This window comes from Colobus angolensis, unplaced genomic scaffold (assembly GCF_000951035.1).
Source record: "Colobus angolensis palliatus isolate OR3802 unplaced genomic scaffold, Cang.pa_1.0 Scaffold45, whole genome shotgun sequence".
Lineage (NCBI taxonomy): Eukaryota > Metazoa > Chordata > Mammalia > Primates > Cercopithecidae > Colobus > Colobus angolensis.
In genome coordinates, this window is record NW_012117932.1 from 8,409,609 (window position 1) to 8,426,180 (window position 16,572).

The 16,572-nt window shown below is 37.6% G+C and overlaps 1 protein-coding gene across 2 annotated transcripts in view; it reads left to right on the top strand.

The window, feature by feature from the left end:
• ARHGAP28 (Rho GTPase activating protein 28) overlaps nucleotides 1-16,572 on the top strand; it is a 194,043-nt gene that overhangs the window by 100,597 nt on the left and 76,874 nt on the right. The window contains exons 3-4 of one of the 2 annotated variants that reach the window (XM_011957810.1): nucleotides 1,246-1,448; nucleotides 11,651-11,868. In XM_011957810.1, the coding sequence (XP_011813200.1) occupies nucleotides 1,246-1,448; nucleotides 11,651-11,868 (421 nt within the window). Of the gene's footprint in view, nucleotides 1-1,245; nucleotides 1,449-8,894; nucleotides 8,945-11,650; nucleotides 11,869-16,572 lie in introns of those variants that run through there. The other variant, XM_011957811.1, reaches the window with a different exon arrangement.

The window sequence follows — 16,572 nt, forward strand, 5'->3', positions numbered from 1 at the left end:
CCAACACGAAGTCCTCATTCCTCCCCAGCCCATCCCACTCCTATCCCCTGGAATTAGCCATTCTACTTTCTGTCTATGAATTTGACTACTTAGCACCACAAATAAATGAAATTGTTTGTCTTTTTATGAGTGGCTTTTCCACTTAGCACAATGTCTTCAAGTTTCATCCATGTTGTTTATTGTGTCAGAATTTCCTTCCTTTATACACATTTTGCTTGTCCATTCATCCGTTGATAGCACTTGGGTTGCTTCTAACTTTTGGCTATTGGAAGCGGCCAATAGCCAAAACGCTATTACATGGATGCTCTTAGCATGGATGTACAAATATTCCTTTGAGTCCCTGCTCTCAATTCTTTTGAGTATATACCCAGAAGTGGAATTGCTGGGTCTCATGGTGGCTCTATTTTTAATTTTTTGAGGCACTGCCATACTGTTTTCCATTGAAAGCTTCCCCATTTTACATTCTCGCCAACAGTGCACAAGGGTTGCAATTTCTCTACATGTTCACCAACACTTGTTATTTTCTGTTTTTTGTTTGTTTGTTTGTTTAATAATAACCACCCTAATGGGTGTGAGCAGCAACTCTTATGCCCTTCTCTGCCTTCACCATAGATAATATACAGAAACAAACTTTTACTGTGCATATTTTGACTAGTGTAAGCAACTTTGCATTTTATGAGTGTGAAAATTATTAAAAACATTTTCATGTTAATTCCTATATGGCCACGGAGTCATTATAAAGTACAGAGAATTTTTTAGCCAGGTGTGGTGGCTTACGCCTGTAATCCAGCACTTTGGGAGGCTGAGGCAGGCAGATCACAAGGTCAGCAGTTCAAGACCAGGCTGGCCAACATGGTGAAACCCCATCTCTACTAAAAATATAAAAATAGCTGGGCGTGGTGGCGGGTGCCTGTAATCCCAGCTACTTGGGAGGCGGAAGCAGGAGAATCGCTTGAACCCGGGAGGCGGAGCTTGCAGTGAGCCAAGATCAGGCTACTGTACTCCATCCAGCCTAGGCAACAGAGCGAGACTCTGTCTCAAAAAATAATTTAAAAAAATTATACAGTATAGAGAATTTTTTTAAAAGGGCCGCCACTGAGTGGAGATTATTCCCTCAAACCCATCTCTACCATGGTAATTCCACTTCTCCATTTAATTTAAACTTAATTAAACTTAAATTCACTTTTGTGACTTTATAACATAAAAATATAAAGTTTTTATTCATAGATATTATTCTTTCCCCAGAAAATCCATTCCTCGCCGCCGAAGAATTAACAGGATGCTCTCCAATGAATCCCTCCATCCTCCTGCCTTCAGCCGTTCCAACTCAGAAGCCTCCGTAGACAGCGCCTCCATGGAGGATTTCTGGCGGGAAATAGAAAGTATTAAAGAGAGCAGCATGGGAGGGCAAGAAGAGCCACCGCCAGCTGAGGTCACACCTGTGGATGGTAAGATACTGGATTTGTCTTCCTATATGCTGACTGGCTTTCTTTCCTGCCCTCTCTTATTCTGTTCATAGGCAGAAATCATCCCACCAATAGTTTAACCAATGAATCAGCAGCATCTGGCATATTGATGATCTACTCCCACTGATTGATTTATATTACTGTACTGGCCCAGGGTGGCTTTTATCCCAGGTGACATGACCTGAGGAGGGCTGGACCTCAACAAAAATACAAATTGATGCCTTATATACTGCCACTTAGGGATGCTGTGCCTATCTATTGGTTTGATTCATTACCATCAAGCAGATTGAGTATTCTAATTTCAACAGCTTTTACATTTGTCTACTCGTTTGTTATTATTATTTAGAGTAATTAATACCTGACTATTAATTACTATTAACTAGAGAGAGATGAATTTTAGCAGTATAATTGTAAAAAAGAAAAATTTGACTTTAAAGCATTTACTGGTATTACTATATTAACTTGTCTTATATTCCACCAAATAAAAGACATGTTGTTGTTTTTCCAACTTTTATTTTAGATATACAAGGGGTAGATGTGCAGGTTTCTTACATGGTTATATTGCACTCAGGTAGTGAGCATAGTACCTGGTAGGTAGTTTTTTGACCCAGTCCTCTTTCCCTACCTCCGCGCTCTAGTAGTCTACAGTGTCTCTTGTTAATGTTTATGTTCGTGGGTGCTTAGTGTTTAGCACCCGCTTACAAGTGAGAGCGTGCAGTATTTGGTTTTTCCTTCCTGTATTAATTTGTTTAGGATTGTGGCCACCAGCTCCATTCACATTGCCGCAAAGGACATGATTTCACTCTTTTTTATGGCTGCATAGTATCCCATCTTGTATATGTACCACATTTTCTTTTTCCAGTCCTCCAATGATGGGTAGCTAGGTTGATTCCATGTCTTTGCAGTTGTGAATAGCATGGCAATGAAGATACAAGTGCATGTGTCTTTTTAGTACAATAATATATTTTGTTTTGGGTTTATACCCAGTAATGGGATTTCTGGGTCAAACGGTAGCTCTCTTTTAAGTTCTTTGAGAAATCTCCAAACTGCTTTCCACAGTGGCTGAACTAATTTACACTCCCACCCACAACAGTACTTAAGCATTCTCTTTTCTCTGCAGCATTGCCAGTGTCTGGTTTTTTTTTTTCTGTTTGTTTTTTTTTTTTGACGTTTTTGATAGTAGCCATTCTGACTAGTGTGAGATGATATCTCAGTTTGGTTTTGATTTGCATTTCTCTGATAATTAGTGATGATGAGCATTTTTTCATATATTTGTTGTCTGTATGTCTTCTTTTGAAAAGTATATGCTCATATTCTTTGCCCATTTTTAATGGAGTTATTTGCTTTTTGCTTATTGATTTGTTTAAACTCCTTATAGATTCTGGATATTAGACCTCTGTCAGATGCACAGTTTGTGAATATTTTCTCCCATTCTCTAGGTTGTCTGTTTACTCCGTTAATGGTTTCTTTTGCTGTGTAGAAGCACGTTAGTTTAATCAGGTCCCACTTGTCAATTTTTGTTTTTATAGAAATTACTTTTGGGGACTTGGCCAAACATTGTACCAAGACTGATGTCAGGAAGGATGTTTCCTATATTTTCTTCTAGTGTTTTTATAGTTTGAGGTCTTACATTTAAATCTTTAATCCATCTTGAGTTAATTTTTGTATGTGGTGAAAGGTAAGGGTCCAGTTTCATTATTCTGCATATGGCTAGCCAGTTATCCCAGCACCATTTATTGAATAGGGAGTCCTTTACCCGTTGCTTGTGAAACTAAACGGAAGATGGAGGAGTGGGGAAAAAGCACCAGTAAACAGTATAATTGTCCTTAGTTCTCAAAAACAGCAAAACTACTCACAGTGGATTAAAAGCATAGGTCAGTCATCAATTCCAGGCCCTAACTATCAACAAGCAAATATGTAAGATATCCAAAAAAGACTAAAGGTAGTTTAGTACGTATACACCTAAGAGTGTTTCCATTAGCCAGTGATTAACCTCAATACAGCTGGCAGGATAAACTGAACGGTTAGAAAGTATTTTCATTCTTCATTCTCATTTCTGAGTCTCTTTCTCAGGACTAAGAAATCATTAAGATGTACCACCATTAACATACATCCAATATTACTTGAAATAAAAAGCCCTGCCACACACTTAACCAAGAATCTGTTCAAGGGAACTATCCTCCATCAGTGAAATGTATTCTTACTCCTATTACTTGCTTGCTTAGGTTTTGCCTTGTCAGATCCAGAAAGACAGGAAGACACATAAAGGAAAATACCTATTATCCCCTACCCCCTTTTTCTTACTATCTACCCAGCTAGCTAGCTATTCATATTAAACACCACGAGTTCACAATGATAACCTCCAATTTCAATCCAGCTCCACAGGGCTTGTTGCTGTCTTCCCTTTTTCTGTATTTCGAACTCTCTTCTCTAATGATAAACCTGGCTCCCACTCTGTACTTTATATTTACTTATTTGCTCAAACCTAGAATACACAGGAAATGTTTTCAGGTTTGCTAACCTAACTGCTACAAAAGCAGACCTACTAATTACAGTTTGTTATTTATTTGCAGATTTTTTTCCTTGAAGCATTTGCACAGATCTTAAACATACAATTCAATGAGCTTTGACAAATGCATGCACTCTTATAATCTCACGCGGATCAAGATAGATAACATTTCAATCAACCCAGAAAATTTCCTCATGCTTTTACCCAGTCTCATGCCTCCCAATGACTTGCCAACCCTGGCCGGAGACAACCATTGTTCCCAGTTTTTGCATCATAGATAATTTTGGGGTTCAGCTTCTTTCACTCAGCGTGTTTTTGAGATTCTAGTAGGATATCAATAGTTTATTTCTTTTTACTGCTAAGTAGTTTGTTTCAGTTTACTAGGGCTGCTGTAACAGAAAGCCCACAAAACTAGTGGCTTACGTAACAAAGTACCACACTAGTGGCTTAAAACAGCAGGACTAGCAGCCCAAAATTAAGGTGTCAAGCTGGGCCATGCTCTCTTGGAAAGTTCTAGAGCAGAATGCGTTCCATGTCTATCTCACCTTCTGGTGTTGCTGGCAATCCTTGGTGCTCCTTGACTGTTGACAACACATTGTGCCATTCTCTGTCTCCGTAGTTCATAGCATACTCCCTATTTTTGTCTGTGTTTCTTCTCGTCTTCTTATAACGATACTGGTTATGTTGGATTAAGGGCCCACCCTACTCCAGGATGACATCATCTCAATTTTTTTTTCACTTCTTCTATCATTTATTTGTGTTAGGAGCATTCCAGTTCCACTCTATTAGTTATTATAAAATATGCCATAGATTATTATTAACCGTAGTCACCCTACTGTGCTACTAAATTCTAGATTTTATTTACTCTTTCTTTTCTTTTTCTTTACAGTGTTATAATGTGAATGCTATTCTTTTTTTATTATTATTATACTTTTAAGTTCTGGGGTACATGTGCAGAATGTACAGTTTTATTATATAGGTATACATGTTCCATGGTGTTTTAATGCATCCATCAGCCCTTCACCTACATTAGATATTTCTCCTAATGCTATCCCTCTTCCAGCCCCCCACTCCCCGACAGGCCCTGGTGTGTGATGTTCTCCTCCCTGTGTCCATGTATTCTCATTGTTCACCTCCCACTTATGAGTGAGAACATGCAGTGTTTGGTTTTTCTGTTCTTGTGTTAGTTTGCTGAGAAAGATGGTTTCCAGCTTCATCCATGTCCCTGCAAAGGACATGAACTCATCCTTTTTTATGGCTGCATAGTATTCCAACCTCATCTCAATTTACATCTTAATTATGTCTGCAAAAGCTTTGTTTCCAAATAAGGTTATATTCATAGATACCAGGGTTTAAGACTTCAGCATATCTTTTTGGGGGACATAACTCAACCCATAACAGTAATATTCCATTGTATGAATATGCCACAATTTGTTTATCCATCTAATTTTTAATTTGAGCATTGTTTACAATTTTGCTTACGATGAATAATGCCATTATGAGCAAGTCTTTTTGTATAGATATGTTTTTATTTCTCTTGGATGTATGTATTTTTCATAGAATGTTTAACTACATAAGAAACTGCCAGCATTTTTCCAAAGTAGTTGTGCTATTTTACCCCTTCCAGCAGTGTATGACAGACAGTTCCATTTCCACGTCATTGCAACACTCAATGCTTTCAGTCTCCATCATATGAGTGATTCTAGTGGATATGTGGGATGTCTCATTATGGTTGTAATTACATTTCCTTGATAACTAACGATGTTGAACTTTTCTCCTGTGCTTATTGTCTTTTCATGCATCTTGCTTTGTGAAAACTCTTGACTATTTTTTAAAACTTTTAAAAACTTTTTATTACTGTATATTCTTGATCCAAGTCCTTTGTCAGATATATTTATTGCAGATATTTTCTTACCGCCTGTGACTTGTCTATTCATATTCTTAATGGGGTCTTTTAATCGGGTTTGCCTCTGTGTTTTCAGTTGTTTGTTGCTGGCATATAGAAATACAGTTAATTTTTGTATCTTGATGTTATATACCATGACCTTCCTAAATTCATTTTCTAGTAGTTGGCTACTAGATTTCTTAGGATTATCTACATAAGCAAAGAGGTCATCTATGAATAGAGACAGTTTTCCTTTCTGGTATTTTGTGCTTTTATTTTTGATCTTGCCTTATTGTACTGGCTAGGGCCTCTAGTACAAGTTGAATAGAAGTGGTGACAGCACATGCATATCCTTGTCATGTTCCCAGTTTTACAGGGAATGGGTTCAGTACTCACCATTAAACATGATGGTAATTGTAAACTTTCTGTAAATGCTCTTTACCAGATAGCTTTCTATTCCTAGTTTTTCTGGCAGTAATGTGAATGGGTGTTGAATTACATAATGTGCTTTTCTAGTATGTTGGTTCTTTGAAAACAAATTAGTAAAATCTACATCTCATTTTGTTTATGTTTCTGTGTTTAATTTGCTTTTTTCCTCTGTTCTTAAGATGGAAACCTAGACCATTAATTTTAAATCTTTCATCTTTTTGAATATATACAGTTCTTTATAAGCATTGCTATCACTCCGTCCCACAAATTTTGATATACCTTTGTTATTATTCAGTTTTAAATGTTTTCTCAATTTCTTTGTGTATTTTTAATTTACAAATTTTGGGGGTTTTTCTAGACATGTTATTGGTTTCTAGTAAATTGTGTTATGTTAGGTAACATAGTTTACACATTTCAGTTTTGAAATTTAGACTTATTTTATGCCTCAGAATATGGTCTGTCTTGGTCAAGGTTCCATATGCACTTAAAAAGAATGTGTTTTACTTGTTGGTTAGTGTGGTGTTCTGTAAATGCTCATTAGATTAAGGTGGTGGTAACTTTAATCATATTTATTATGTTCTTACTAATCTTTGATTGATTTAACAAGTTCTGAGAGAAATTGTTAAAATCTCTAACTTTTATTGCAGATTTGTCTATTTTTTTCCTTTTGTTCCATCAAGTTTTTGTTGCTTATAATTTGAAACTATGTTATTGGGTGCATGTACATTTATGATTATTATCCCTTCTTGCTGAATTGACTCATTTTATCATTATAAATGACCTTCCTCAATACTCTTAGTAATATTCCCTGTCTTGCAGTCCACTTTGTCTAATAATTACATAGTCATTCTGGCTTTCTTAGGGTTTATAGGGTTATTCTTTGCAAGATATATCTTTTTTCATCCATTTACTCTCTACCTGTCTGTCTGTGTTTTTCTTCACAATTTCTTCATAGTTTCTATGCTTACATTTCAGCTATATTGCTTTAATTGGTTTTGTTGCTGCTCAGGCATTTTAATATTCATCCATAATTTATCATAGTCTACTTAGATAAATACTCTGCGTCACTATATCAAATATAAGAACCTTGCAGCAGTAGAATTCCATTCTCCTTCCTGCCCGGTGCTTTGTACTATTGTCTTATGTATAGCATCTGCATACGTTGTACATACATCAATGCAATGTTGTCATTTTTGCTTTAAGTTGTCATATGTACTTATAGTTTTTTAATTTTGAAATAATTCCAAATGTATAGGGAAGTCACAAGTACAATTTTAAAGACTGTTTGTTTCAGGGACTGTTTGAGAGTAACTTGCCATCCTGATGCTCTATCACTCCCAAGTACTTTAGGTATTATATATATATATGTACACACCTATATATAGAGAAAGCCATTCCCTGTGTAATCACAGCATACTATTCAAAGTAATAAATTGTTTTTAATATATTACTATCATCCAGTCCTCCGACTGCTATCATTTCTATATTACCTTTTATGACAAAAAAAAACCCTCTAGTTTAAAATCATTTGTTATGTTTAATTGAAAAACATGTCTCCTTTTCTTCTCTCTCTTTCTCTCTCTCTCTCCTCTTTATAGTCTGGAACAGTTTCTTAGCCTTTCTTTGAATTTTATGACCTTGACACTTGAAAATTATAGGTAATTTTATAGATGCTCCTCTGTATCAGACAATTTGGGTTTGTGTGATGTTTCCCGATGACTTAGACTCAGGTTATACATCTTGGGCAAGTTGTGATATTGTGTTCTTCTCATGGCAGCCTGTCAGGTGGCTCATAATTTTAATTTGTTCTGTCACTGATGATGTTCACTTTAATCGGTTACTTAAGGTGGTATATACATGCAGAGTTTCTCCAATGTGAACTTGGTCATTTCATTTTTGTAGTTACTGTTTTCTTGGGAGGTACCTTCACACTGTATAAACATCCCACTCTACACCAAATCATTTCTTTATATCAGAATGGACTCCTGGTTTATTTATTGGGTTCATCTTTTACTGTCATTCATTTTGACGATCAGATTTCCCCACATTTTATCTGGGAGTCAGTTAGGGAATATATATGGAGACTGCAAGCATCCCATTTAAAAACAGCTGCTGAAAGCTGTTTTTAACTAACCAAGATTACAGATGTTGCATAGAGCAGGGCAAACAGTGGAGGTTATGAGTCAAGTGAACTGTGGGAACTAAAATGAACTCCCTTTAGAGCAGGATAAGGAATACAGCGTCTCCAGTAGAGCACTCTGGAAGGTGTTGGTGTTAGAGTGATTTAAAAAAGCAGAATTCTTTTTTCTTTCAAGAAGTTGATAATCTAGTGGAAGAGAAAGTAATTAATGAAATAATATAAATATATTTGGAGGAGAAAACTACTTGAAGGAAGAAGAAACAGCAGTGTTAGGGTTGATAGCAGTAGGACATGACCTTATCTAATGGGTGCAAGGAAAAAGAGACTTTCCTGAGAAAAAGATGGAGAAACTGAGATCTGAAAGATGGGTGTCCAGTAATTATGAGGTCAAGTAGAAGGACTGACATGTCCAAAGACTTTGTGACAAAATAGAATGTTGAGCTTTTGAGGAATCCAAAGTAGGCCAGTATTGCCAGAGAACAGGAGAGGAGTATGGTTTAAGCATGTCCAGAAATGTAAGCAGTTTCACATCTTGTTGGCTATGTTAAGGGTTTTCTTAGTCATAAGAGCAGGGAAAAACTGTAGAATTATTTTTGTTCATTTGAAAGGGCTCATTTAGTTATAATGTGGATAATAGATTAGAAGAGGATCAAGAATGGCATTGGAGGAACGGTCGGGGGTCTATCACAGCAGTCCACGAGAGAGAGGATGTAGCTCTGACCCGGGTCATGGCAGAAGACATAAAGGAAGATGGACATTTTGAGCAGTAATAAGGGGGCAATATGAAAAGGCCTTGGGGATGTGTTGGAGTTGATGTGTGAAAGAGTGGGAGATGTGAAGAATGCCTCCTGGGCTACTCTCTTGCCTAATTACATTGGATGGTGGGTTTCGTTTGTTGAAATATGGAATCCTGAAAGAGGCCTAGAATTGGGAGTGAGAAATACGAGTTCAGGTTTGAAAACGGTGAATATGACATATGAATGACAGAGCCAAGTGGATATTGACTAGGCAGTCAGATATATGGAATGGGAATTCAAAGGAGTTCTCTGTGTTGAAGTTATACATTTGGCAACTGGTGTGAGCAGCCAACAGGAGTAACACTGATATCAGCCCTGGGCATTTCTTACCTATGGAAAACATACATCCTACTTAGGCTGCAGTTTAAGGACTTAGACCATCCTCACCTCTGATTTATATCAACTCCAGTCCTACCAAGTACTCTTTCCTCCCACTCTTTCATTACTCCTTACATAGGTGGAGGAGAAAAACACAACTTTTAAAAATTTTAATATTAACATATTAAATATTAAATTGTACATTTTGTCTTCAGAAATTAAAAGCTTATCCATAGCTTAAGGAAGAGCTCTGTGTCATAACCCTTATCTTAAAGGGCTTATGATTTAAATTACGGCTGCCAATCATAAATTCACTTTTCATTTTTTTGTTAAAGGGACAGCTTACAAAACAAATGAACAATTAAAATAAGATAACAAATTAAATATTGGCCTAGCTAAGAAGCTGGGCCTGTAAGACACATTCAAGGGTTTGTTCATACACCAGTGATGCAATAATGTAAGCAGAATCCAGTACTCCTAGACTAATGCTCTGGCATACTGTTTACAAATTAGTCTAATCTACTCTTTAAACAGCTCTCGTTTGGGTAATGCCTCCTTAGCATAGTTCCCAGAAACATATATGTAGTAGATTTTCTATTATAGGACACTGTTATTCTGATTTCCTTATATTTCTATATATTGAGGAATTTTAGGTTTTTGAATTTTCTTCTGAAACAAGCAATTACCATTCAGAATAAGGAGAAAGGTGGCAGAATGAACATCAATTGAATACCGACTTTGTTCCAGATTCTTTGCTACCTGTCATAAATACATTGATTTTAAAAAAATCCTCATAGGCCCCTAATCCTTTTGTTATTATTACTCTCACTGTTGTATTTTTCTCTAATTTGGTCTTGAGGTCTCTCTCGGGTGAGTGGCTATAAACTAATCCTGCTCTGATGGAGCTACAGGGGATTTGGTCACCGATGTTTGCCTTTCAAAGGATACCTCTTGATCCTGGTGGGTGGCCTAATACCTTCGTGTTCAACCCATGACCGGGTGTCCCTCTCACAGGAAGCCCGTTTGTACTGGCAGATGCTATAAGAGAGCCCTGACTGGAAATAAGCTAGGTTCAGGTGTGTTGGCCAGGTGAGACACAGAGGAGGCAACTCAGCAAAACACATGAAATAAGAGAAAGGACAGATCTCAGGGAGAAGATGGCAGCTCGTTTCTCAGGGCCAATGGGAAGGGGCAGCCATCCAGGACACTTGCAATCAACAAGCAGGCAGGGAACAGGAAAGAGTGAGAGTGAGTGAGGGGCCTGGGGACCAGAGCCTCAATTAGGATCCAAGCATTACCCAAGCAGGTTTCCCACTAGGAGTCCTAATTGGCAGGTTTCGAGCAAGCAGGGAGTTGCGCTGTGATGGAGAGGTGGTCACTGCACCTTATCTGCGCAGTTCATCTAGGGGGTGTGGGTTGGAGGGATGAGTCAGGCAGGTTGTATCCAGCTGTCTCATAGGAAGTCATCACCAAGAGGTGATTGTATAAGGCAGATACCTGGATCTGCTATGTGGAGGAATTGGGAGGAGTTGGACACCTGGAAACCACATCAAGAGTGACTAAGCCCTGCTTCTGGTATGAGAAAGTTAAGCCCATATTCAAAAAGGATGCAAAACAACATAAAACTATAGAGGTTCACTATACTCATTTTGCTGAGAGGACACTGAGGCCTTGAGATATCATAAGACTTAGGAATCAGGCAGCTGGTGAATGGTGGTCCTGGCATTTGAACCTCCATGTGAGTGATTGAAAAACCAACTTGTAGTCCATTAAATCATGGTTTTTTCTATTATAGTTTTACTTTAAATATTCATATTTTGTCACTCTTTGAAATTAGTAGGCCAGGTATGGCTCATATTTAACTCTCTAGCAGGAAAATTTACCTTACCAAGTCTGCTAATTACCTTACTGTACTAGAAAATACTTTAAAATTCAAATTATTTAAAAAAATACAATGCAGACTTACATTCATTCTTGTAGTTCTTTCCCATAATTACTGTAAAAAGAATACAAATATTATTTACCAATACTTCTTGTCTGATAGTCACATGGCATCCAATCATACAGAAAATATTCTGACCCTCTCTTGGTAATGTTCTTTTCCAGAAGGAGAACTTGAAGCAGAATGGCTGCAAGATGTGGGTCTATCAACTCTGATCTCAGGTGATGAAGAGGAAGATGGCAAAGCCTTGCTCTCTACATTGACTCGAACCCAAGCAGCTGCCGTGGAAAAGAGATACAATACCTATACCCAAACCATGAGGAAAAAGAATAAGCAATCTATCAGGGATGTCAGAGACATTTTTGGAGTCAGGGAATCTCCTGTAAGTAAGAGCTCAAACATGGCTCAAAAGGTGCTTGGTTTGATTGGGGATGGGGGTAGGGTGGGGCTGGGGTAGAAAAAAATATCAGAAATGTCTGGTTGGGTGGTTCCATTCTAACTTTTTGAGAAAACTAAAGCAGACAGCACAGTGCAAATTTTTCCAAGTTTGAACTTAAGTGATCGTTATCTCCTGTACTGCAATCTCCCTCAGTACTAAACTTATTCCCTTCTTTGTTGAAATCAGAGAGGGACTTCTTTGGCAGTGGAACAAGTCTTTGTGGGTAGAATCCAGGGACCCTTTACTTAAATTTCAGCACTGAATGGAAACTCTGTGGTCGGGCAAAGGAGTCCTAGGGAAGTGGACTTAAGTTTTGTACGCAAGACCAGGTGGTTTGGTTTGAATCGGGGGTGGGGATGAGAGATCAGGTAGAGTAGCCTTTATATTCAGATAAATTAAAATGGGCAAAAAATGGAAGATACTAGCATTAATTAAGTGGGCAAGAGAATGATTCAGAAAACCATAAGGGAAACATCCCATGTTTTATGATACATGGCTGGTTGAAGTTCTAGCTTACCCTTAGCAATTTCATGTCCACAATTTTACATCTAAGGCTATTACTCATGTTTTCCTACTTCTACCTTTGTTTTACTGCTAGCTCTGTCTTATAGCTTACTTGTTCATTTATTCATTGCATAATTGCAATGTTACATTACAATAACTGCATCACAGATGCGACAGATGCATTATCTGTGCAAGATCCTAGGTTAGGTTCTATGCAGATGGGCTTCTTGAAACATTTTGGATAACTAGTATATAGAAAAAAGGAAATTTGATGTTCAGCTGCAATTAGAGATAAGTTACCTGGGCAAGCTAATTAATCACTCTCATTTAGGTTTCTTGTCTCATTAATTATAGTATCAATAATGGCATACATTAGAACTTCAGGGGTATTGAGTAGAAATCATGGTTGAAGACACTCTCCAATTTAAATTACTTAAGGTTGTCTCTAAGCCATATCTTCTTTGAGATAAAGTAATCACATTGGGTAGTTGTCAAGGCAGCTCATATAGGCCCAGTTAACCTTTGCATTTGTGCTTCCTAGAATAGCACTATCCTTTAGAACTTTCTATAGTGATGGAAATGGTCTACTTCCGTCCATTATGGTAGCTCCAGTTACATCTGACTACCGACACTTTAAATGTGGCTAGTGTGAGAAATTGAATTTTTAATTTTTCTTAATCTTAATTGATTTAAATATGAACAGTCACATGTAGCTCATAGCTTATGTATTGAATAACATAGCTCTAGAATCTTCTGCCATATATAATGATATAACTTATGGTGAGTGCATTTTGAATTCTGAGCTATTTGGACTTTCAACCTAGTATAAACCTGTGTCTTTCTGGATGGTGGGATTGTCTACAGCTGTAACTGAGTAAAGGTGACTTCCACACTGTGAGGCAAGGACATTAGCTACAGGTGTCCTGACCAAGATGCCTACTGTAGTAAAGGGTTGCCTTGCTGGTTTAAATTCCTTGGGCCTGACGTTTTGGTATTTTTCATCTGACCATCCATATCAGATGTTCTTATTCAGATATCACCCAGCAGCATCATGGCTTGTGATCACAAACTGGTCCTTATGTCTAGTGGCACTTAGAGTCCTGTATGCTATGATACTGCAGCAGTACCAAGGGATGATTTTATGGGAAATTGGGATAGACTCCATAAGAACAGCCAAATAAATGAAGGACAAGTAACGTGTCTTGTGGGTTTTGAAAAGGCTATTATACTTCTTAACAATCTTTTTGAAAGTATTCAGGGACTTTCTACTTGAGAAGCAGTAGTCAAATGCTTGTTTTAGTTAGATTCACATTCACCAACATAATATTTTTTCTTTTTTTTTTTTTTTTGAGACGGAGTCTCGCTTTGTCGCCCAGGCTGGAGTGCAGTAGCGCAATCTTGGCTCACTGCAAGCTCTGCCTCCTGAGTTCACGCCATTCTCCTGCCTCAGCCTCCTGAGTAACTGGGACTAGAGGTGCCCGCCACCATGCCTGGCTAATTTTGTTTTTGTGTTTTTAGTAGAGACGGGGTTTCACCATGTCAGCCAGGATGGTCTCGATCTCCTGACCTCGTGATCCACCCGCCTCGGCCTCCCAAAGTTCTGGGATTACAGGCGTGAGCCACCGCACCCGGCCATAATTTTTTTAGATTAAGAGTTAGTGTAAGTTTCTAAGTCAGCCTCCCCCTTCAAATTGTATTTGTTGTTTGAAGAAAGGAAAGAGGAAAGCAAATATGAATTGTACTATTTGTACTAAATCTTTGGGATTTATTGACAAATTTGTTTCAGGATGGTGTATTAGAAAAAGGAAAACTTTGTTTCCTAGGCCAAAGGTCTAACTGATGAATACCTTTCACCTACGATGACCATTCATGTTCATTTGACTTATGATGTACATTTGACTTGTGATAATCATTCATGTTCATTTGAAATTCATCTTTCAAATGAATTTTCTTTCAAAATACGTGAAGAGCAGCTCTCCTTCTTTCCACTTTTAAGCATTCGGGTATGGCAAGCTCACATGTTCTGCTGGGTTCTAGCTGGAGCACTGGGATACCCTTCTGTTCTCGTGGTTTCTTTCTTCCTTTCTTGTATCCACCAAAGTGGATCCCAAAGATATGCAGTACCTAGTAGATTCCAGCTGGTGGGAGACTAGAAAAATTGCAAGTGGGTGATTTGCTATTACTGTAAATAAAAAGAGGGCCTGAACCTGGGAATTCTTCTGAAAACAAAAAATTCCCTTGGTTATTTTTCACTTGTCTCCAGGATCATCTTGAGAGGATCCTAAAGTCTTTGCATCCATGCTGTCTTTCTCACTTCTATTTCCACATACTTCAGACTTTGAATTTTGCTTTTCCCTAGGAAACTGCGAAATTAAAAAGGGTTTCTAGGCTCTTCCCAAATCCTCCATTTACTCAGTGCATTACTAGAGAATGCGTAACTATTCTCTTCAGATTTCCTAAGACTTTGGACTTCTAGTAATGGAAAAACAGCAAGATAAAGGGTATTTTTTGTGCGCCGCCTTCTTTCATTTAGACCCCAAAGGGAAAGATAAAGTGCTCAGTTCCTCAAAATGAAATATCTTTTGCGTCACTAAGACAGGCAAATGGAATAAACTGGTGTCTAACTCCCAGAAACACCAAAGGAGGGCCTAACAGGGTGCTTTTGTGGTGAGGAGTGAGGAATGGCCCAGAGTTCTTCCTTATGTCTGCCTTCCTCTCTTTCCTTCCAGTCCTGCTACTGAAGCCTCAGTTCTAGAGAGAATTGAGAATCGGGACTAAGGAAGTGGGTGGGCACAGGAGAAGGAAAGACTATATATTCTAGGAAGTCAAAAGGTCTTGTGCTGTCTTGGAAAATAGGGCAGTCAGTGAAATGAAATCAGTGTAAGTTTGGCGTTGTCTAAGATGCTTAAAAAGTTCAGATTGTTCCTTGTCAGAGATGTAAAAAGCTATATAAACCTAGCTTTTAAAAAAAATTTATAATATATAAGGCCTAAGAAACATCTTCACAGATTTTTTTTTCCTAAAAAATTCAGCATCTGTTTTTGCAAGAAATTTGGAAGCTTCTAGAGAATGTACCTGAACTTTTTCAGTTTTCTATTTGAATTTGACAACATAAACACCAATTCCTCTGTTCCTTCTCCTGCCCTGTGTCTCTGGGGTCCGTCTCTCTCTCTCTCTCTCTCTCCCCCGCCCCTTCCCCCCTGCCCCCACCAATTGTGTGTCCCCCTCCCTATCCCTTCGTTTCTCCCCATCCCTACTTATTCTTTCTTTGGCATCATTTACCTACATTAATTGAATAATTACTGAAGATTTTCCATTTCACTTTCTTAGTGAAGTCTTATAATCAGTTTCATAAGGAGATTTTGCATTAATCTTAGATGTATAAATTTGACCCAATATACTTATCTAGTAAGGATATAAGTACAAGTAAAATAGATAAGTATAAGATAAATACTTATATCTTTATATTGTATAAAATACTTATAAAGATTTATATTGTATAAAATACTTACAAAGATACAAGTATTTATCTTATCTATAAATTCAGTAATTTAGAAAATAGATATGTAGATTATATGGTTCTTCTCTTAATTTTTTTTGCACATAGAATCCCATGCTCAAAATCACTTGGCTGCAGAGTTTGTAAGATATGGGTCCATTATCTTTTCTTATGTACCATTGCTGTGGGGAAGTACAATGTCTGCATCAATCCTATTCCTTTACATAACAGATGGGGAAGCCTTTGAATTTTATTTTTATTGCTGGAAACTTGAAATTTCACCAACTTTATCTTTTTAAAAAATTCATCCTGGTCAGTACTAAGCGAGCTCTTACAATCTGAGAACTAGTTCTTTTTTCAGGTTCTACGTATTTTCTTCTAGCATTTAAAACAAGTATTTGTTCATTTTATTTTCTCAATTATCTCCTTCTGAAACTCCTATTAGATGATTGTTGCACTGTTTGGATTGAACCTCTGTGTCTCTTAAATGTTCTTATATTTTCCAAGCTTATTTTGGCCATAGCTGTTTTAACACTATGCCTTTCATTCCTTAAAAATTTGGCCAGGCCTGATGGCTGACACCTGTAATTCCAGCACTTTGGGGGGTTAAGGCAAGAGGATGGCTTGAACTCAGGAGTTTGAGA